Source organism: Musca autumnalis, unplaced genomic scaffold, assembly GCF_047663935.1.
Source record: "Musca autumnalis isolate F117 unplaced genomic scaffold, ASM4766393v1 scaffold_42, whole genome shotgun sequence".
NCBI classification, from domain to species: domain Eukaryota; kingdom Metazoa; phylum Arthropoda; class Insecta; order Diptera; family Muscidae; genus Musca; species Musca autumnalis.
In genome coordinates, this window is record NW_027412000.1 from 323,081 (window position 1) to 330,454 (window position 7,374).

Genomic DNA, 7,374 nt, shown 5'->3' on the forward strand with positions numbered 1-7,374 from the left:
TTGCAATGCTTTGAAGTTTCAATCGGAAAGCTCCGGCTTATGTTGCGCTGGTGGCAAGGTGAAATTGCCTGTTTTGCCTCCTCCTCCAGAGCCAATGTATTCGCTTCTCTATGGAAATACAATTCAATCAAAACATTTCCTATCGAATATACAAAAATATAATGGATACTTTCAAATGACGTCATTTGGAGCCCAAGTTATTCATCAACCTATAATGCGAGTTATAATGCGGCTATAATGCGAGTTATAAGGTAATGACGTCTCATTATTATCAAAATCAACAATTCTTCTCATTCCTTTCGAAATACTCTATTCTGAAATGCCTCGCTATTACACGTGGAACGCTGCATCGAAGAAATTCCAACGCCGGAAAAAAGGTGATACTGTTGCCGGCTTTGCTGATGTTTATTCGACTGATGCCCTCGGACGAATATACACAGTTCATCCACGCCAAGACGAATGCTTCTATCTTCGCTTGCTTTTGCTGAACATTAGAGGCCCCACATCCTTCGATTCGCTTCGTACTGTGGATGGTGTGCTGTGCGCCACTTTTCGGGAGGCTTGCCAACGTTTGAATTTGCTCGAAAACGATTCACATTGGGACTTAACGCTCGCCGATGCAATTGTTTCTGCGCCAGCGAATCAAATTCGTACATTGTTTGCGATCATCATAGCCACATGTAATCCATCGAATCCAACCGCATTATTTGACAAATACAAGGACGATATGGCTGACGACATTTTGCACAGAGTTCGCACGACAACTTTGAATTTCGATCTTGAAATTAACGAAGAGATACGCAACGAAGTTTTAGTTCTGGTCGAAGACATGTGCTTGCTCATGTGCGGCAGTCTCCTGTCGACATTAGGATTGCCAGCGCCTAATCGTTCGATCCACGATGCATTCAATTCCGAATTGCAACGAGAGAAAGCCTACGATCGAGATGAGCTCGCCGAAAGAGTCCGAACAAATGTGCCATTATTGAATCCCGAACAGATGAACGTGTACGATTCTCTAATGAAGGTTGTTGACGATGGAACAGGAGGCATTTACTTTCTCGATGCTCCAGGTGGGGCAGGCAAGACATTCGTCATTTCGTTGATTCTGGCAACAATTCGGTCAATATCACAAATTGCGTTAGCTGTTGCATCTTCTGGAATAGCTGCCACATTGTTGGAAGGCGGTAGAACTGCACATTCCGCTTTGAAGCTGCCGATGAATCATCACACAGTTGACGATCCAACGTGCCCAATAACCAAGAATTCGGCGACAGGCAAATTTATGCGAGAATGCAAAATCATCATTTGGGATGAGTGCACGATGGCGCATAAACGAGCTTTGGAGGCAGTTGATCGAACAATGAAGGATCTACGAGGTGATTTAAGACGATTTGGTGGGGCTTTGATATTGCTCTCCGGAGATTTCCGTCAAACACTTCCCGTCATCCCGAAATCTTCTGCTGCTGATGAACTTAACGCATGCCTAAAATCTTCGTTTTTGTGGCGGCATGTCCAGAAGTTGCAATTGACCACAAACATGAGAGTCGCATTGCAGAACGCTGCTGAATTTTCGAGACAACTGCTGGAGCTTGGCAACGGCCAAATTCCTATTGATGTTTCGACTGGATTGATATCGTTCCCTGAAAATTTTTGTGAATTCACATCGTCCAAGGAGGAACTCATCAGCAAAGTGTTCCCCGGCATTGCACAACATTACAAAAATCTCGATTGGATTGCTGAACGGGCAATACTAGCAGCGAAGAATAAGGACGTGGATAGCTTAAACTTAATTATTCAAAGTCAAATCGCAGGGCAACTGCACACGTACAAATCTGTTGACTGCGTAACCGATCAAAATGAAGCGACTAACTACCCGACGGAATTCTTGAACTCGCTTGATATACCAGGAACTCCCCTGCATAATTTACAGCTGAAGGTGGGATCGGTCATAATTATGTTGCGGAATCTCAATCCTCCAAGATTGTGCAACGGTACGCGGCTGTCCGTCAAAAACCTAATGAACAATGTGATTCAGGCGACAATCATCAAGGGCAAATTCAAAGGAGAGGAAGTCCTTATCCCACGAATTCCCATTATTCCAACAGACCTTCCTTTCCAATTCAAGCGGATTCAGTTCCCCGTTCGATTGGCATTTGCGATGACAATCAATAAATCGCAAGGCCAATCCCTCGAAGTCTGTGGGATTAATCTTGAATTTCCCTGTTTTTCGCACGGTCAGCTATACGTTGCATGTTCGCGTGTTGGGAAATCGTCTCCGTTATTTGTTTTTGCGCCGAAAAAAAAACCAAAAACAATGTTCATCAAATCGCTCTCTATTGATTACATCAAATAAATTATATTGAAAATTTAAACATTTGTGTCGTATTATTACTCTAAAGTTTGTCTGAAGGCTTAAAATTGGGGCGAGACGAAGTTCGCCGGGTCCGCTAGTATAGTTATAGTTATTAACAATCAAACAATTGATATTGTTACCAATGCTAAAAATTTAGGTGTTGTGTCTAACAATACTTTAAGTTGGTCCAATCATATTAACATTGTTGCCGGGCAAACACATTCTGAACTACGAGCTTTATGGGCTACGCAATCATTTACAGCAGTCAAAATTCGTATACTTTTGGCAAAAACATTTCTGATACCTGGCCTTTTTTATGGGTGTGAGCTGTTCGCAAGCTGTGACTCCTCGAGCAGGCGGAAATTAAACGTAGCCTTTAACAACGTACGCTATGTTTATGGATTAAAAAGAACCCAACCTTTTTCCCATCTCTTTTATGCCCTTTATGGGGTTAGTATTGACAAACTACTAAGTATAAAGTCGTTAATATTTCTACACAAAATTATTGAAACACAAGAACCTAAATACCTCTTCTATATCATTTCTACGCGGCAGTTATATATCATTTCTATATATATATTTTTGTTATTTTTTATTGTAATACCATCCAATTATAATCATACGTTATTGTTAAACATTAATCGGATATTTCACAACACAACTAAACCTGTACTCTAATTATAAGAGTTCATCTTGTTGTGCAGGTATTTACAAATAAATCAAATAAATTGGTAAAACGATAGCTCTCGATGGAATCTTTTTGGATGCCATTTGGTATCTCCACCAAAAATTGTGGACATAGGCTCACATTCAGGTATATCCCCCATATCACGATTTAAGATATTTTGAAGTTTATAGGTGCGCAAATGGGCTAAAATTGGGATTTTGGGGTATCCAGTTGTCAAAAACTATCTCCACCTAAAATTGTAGGGTTTCTTGTGCTTTCATATCAGAAAGAAAAACAATTTTCCATATAAGTTCAGATAATATAATAATAAAAATATATAATAATTCAGTTTCGGCCCGTGTGGTGGACGTTTTGGCTGAAAATTCCAATAATATTGGCATACTAGAAATTGTGAACTAATTGTCATTTTGTGCCATACAATACATACGTGGGAACGTCATAAACGTAGTACAAACATACGCTACTGACAAAGGAAAGAATATATTCATTTGTAAAACTGCTAGCTTTATCTATATGGGATCCATATTCTCGAATCTAAACGAATTCAGTACCATAAATTGTCCCAATCCGAGAAATAGATCCTTTCCACAAACTGGTATTAATAAGGTAAAAGTGATGTTGAGAAAGCTTTAAGTAGATATGTTTCCCATATCTCTTGTATTAACTTGCAAAACTGAGGCCGAAGTGTTTCGTTGATCGCTCAACCCCGGTTCGATATACTATAACCTGCGAAGACTATATAAAGTTAGAGATAGTTTCCATATCTATAACGCGAAACCCTCTCACATCGATTTTGTTTCAATAGATCTGTGAACTATCTGGAAATCCCTTATGTGGTGCTCTGTATTCGATTTAGATATTTCTTGTTTATCCATTTTACACATTCATATAGAATGTTTACCATTTGTGACAGAACTCAAAAACATATTTTTCTGATTTTTTAATAACCATATTTTGTTCGCACTTTATTAATTCGTTTAGGTTCCAAGTCACAAAGTTCACATGAAAAGTAAAAATTCTTTTACACTTGTCTTTGCTTGCTCTAACTCCGTGTCCACGAACCAGACAAAGAAAAAATAGAAATCGGGCTTTACTACAGCGTAAAGAAGAATGTAAACATTGATTCTCATTAGCGGGTATGACTGCTGTGTCAACCTTACTTCCATAAGCACTGTTTGGCAAAACCTTGTACATTTCAATTTATAGAGTTGTCTGAAACAAAAATAAAACGAACCACAAGTAAAGAAGATAGTAACTCCAACTCTATCCATGTTATACTCACTTATAATTCGAATTTATTATTTTAATTTTAATTATGGATGAAAATTTATCTCGTACTCCATGTGGCTGACTAAAAACTTTGTTTTTGTTACACTTCTCTTTACTGACATTTCATTTTAAGTTTGTTTCATTGATACCTCGATCTCTCATTAATTTCACCACGGTAAAATATGAGTGGTTTATGTCTTGGGTAAAACCACTCACAGTATCTCAATATTAATTTGTTACAATTAATCCATTAAATACCATTTAAGTCAAAAATATAATAGTATTTATGAAATCTACGACGTTTATAGGGTATGATATATATAATTTTATATATATATATATATATATTAATCATTCAGCTAGAAATGATAGCATATACAATTGGGTTGGCAACCATTGTTTATATTTTTTCCCTCCCCTTTAATCCTGTTTTCTTTGCAACTAACTTAAGCTTGACACAATTTAGTCAAAATTTATTCTTCCTTTCTAATTAAAACCTTTAAAGTGATCAGAACAGTTTTCTTCGAAACATAATTAAATAAATCTGTTTAATCAAGATATAAAATAAAATATTTTAAAGTGAAGATTGTTTCCAAATAACAAATTTCCCCAATTCTGTATAAAATTTTGGAGGTAAATATTTAATTAATGTGGAAGAAGATAACTTTTGTGTAACAAGAGAATTTTTATAGGAAGCCCAAAATTTCTTGGATTTTTGTTTAAAGAAATTAACAGCATTTGTTAAATTACACTTCGGGCTGCTGTGTATATTACGCATTGGGCAGACAAATTATTGCCAGCATCCACTTTTCTGGGCAAGTAACATCTAACTACAGAACTACCCACAGGGTAGTTCTGGAGCTCCATATGTGATTCAGAAGTCGTACTACAACTCAGATCACACTCCATACCGGGTAGTCGTGATTCCCAATACCCAACATAACCAAGGATATATCGTTGCTGGAAATTAATTTCAACTTCCCAAGATTCAATATTCCTACACGTCAAGAAGTTAATCAAGAAGACATAACCTGCATTTTGCTATTTAATGACGTCAGTTTCACTACCACATTCAATAGCATCAGCCAGAAATCGAATGTTACAAATAAGAAACAGAATTGATGGTTTTACCGTATGCCACCACTAAGCTAATATTCCACATCATATGAACTGTGAACTCCAATCTACATATCTGTCATAAATCGCAATCCTTATTTCTACCGAAGTTTTTCAAGAGATTACCTAATTTGGACTTTCTCATATGCATCTTCAACATCTGGCTACAGAAGTCTTCTACATCACCAAATTAACGTGTACTCGGATACCTAATCTACACTATACGAGTATATACTTCATCTGATCGATGTTTAATCTAAGACGGTTAACCATGATATATTTGAATTAAGCTGAATAAGTATAAATTTATATGCTTTATAAGACCCACATGAACTTGATATACAATTAGAAACCTTTTTCAAACTTCCAGTTAACTTCCAGTAATTTTCATGAATTTTTATTTTTTTATTACAAACTTTTGTTGGTTTTTTTTTTTGTTTTCTTGATGTAATTTTGAAGGAAATTGTATATCAAATTGCATGCATTTTTACGTTACCGTATGTTCAATATTTTCACTTCTTGTTTAAAGGTCACTATATTTCAATCGCATGAGAGAAAATAATTTTGCACTATCCACCTTAATGTTAATGATATTATCTAGCATCCAGATTGCTGAAGGCCTTCATCAACGCGGAGAGCGGGTAAGTCAGTGCAATACTCTTTAGTATTGTATCGAAAAAAAACTCATTGCTATTAAAATAGAGAAACCTAAAAGTAGTTCTCTTTGAGTTATAATTTCTATATGAGAACTAGATATTGTAAGGATCTCTATTCTATCAATTATCTAAACGTGCCCACTTTACTTTCTCTTTATGTGATTTTCTCTTCATTATTACTTTTTATTAATTTTCTCAGTGAATCTCTTAACCCCTTAAGGGACAATGAATTTTGGTTCTTATTATTTTTTTAAATTGTTTATAATTATTTTATACTGAAATATATTAATATGTATTTATAATACAAATTCATGTCTAAATATAGACATTTAAAACCCATTGTGTTACCGTTAGATTTGATAATATTTTGAATAAAAATTGATTGAAAATCGAAATGAATTGGTAAACTAGCAATTAGACGTTTTCCTACGGGAAAGGGGTGACAATATAGATTTGGAGTAGTCAGATTAAGGGGTCCATAAACCATATTATGCCAATGTGGACATTTGGTAGGAGTGGGTGTAGAGGCTATTTCTTAACAACACCTAAGAAATTACCTTCATTAATGGGCGGTTGAAATAACTACATTTTCTAATTATAGCTTTTATATTGGGGTCATAGTTTATTAAAAATTCATTTTAGACACACATATCTAAGCCATTTTTCTTTTGCCCTATTTTTTGGTTTTTGCTTTTATCAGGGAGTCTCTGTATTGTAAAAATGCTTTGGTTGAAGAGGGACAAGAACCCCCCTATCCCGACTGCAGCTACCTTTCAATGGCTCCCATTGTCCTTTATTTAACCAAAGGCTACGATGCTTGTGATTTCTTTTAAGTGCATCCATCAAGGTTTTACTTTGTGTACATTACACCCGTCCGAACTTAACGTAATTTTCACTTGTTTTTTATCCACCACTAAATAAGCTTAGTAATAACAAGTAAATAAGCGTTAAGTTCGGCCGGGCAGAACTTTTCATACCCTCCACCATAAAATATTCTGAACTAAAATAGAATATTTAGTTTTCATTCCTGTCCCAACGTTAAGCTGGTACGTTCAAATATCAGATAATGATCATAAAATGCTTCATTCGGGAGACCCTTTTTATGGTGCCTATATCTAACTATTTATGTTGACAATTTTTGGTGGGCTAGAAATTGGGAGGTACCGTTATATAGGGGTTATAATAAAACATGGACCTATGTTGACAGTTTTTGATGGGAGCCTTTAATGTCAAATAACTCCTAATTCGGTTAAAAATTGCAGCTAGAATCCTCAAAATACCGTACCGGTACA

General features: G+C 36.0%; 1 protein-coding gene across 1 annotated transcript; it reads left to right on the forward strand.

The window, feature by feature from the left end:
* Window positions 1-319: 319 nt before the first annotated feature.
* Window positions 320-1,991, forward strand: LOC141404535 (uncharacterized; the record flags this gene model as incomplete). The annotated part of the gene is made up of 1 exon (XM_073987998.1): window positions 320-1,991. A coding segment is annotated over exon 1 (1,672 nt), but the record flags the coding sequence as incomplete, so codon positions are not given.
* Between the last annotated feature and the right edge of the window lie 5,383 nt (window positions 1,992-7,374).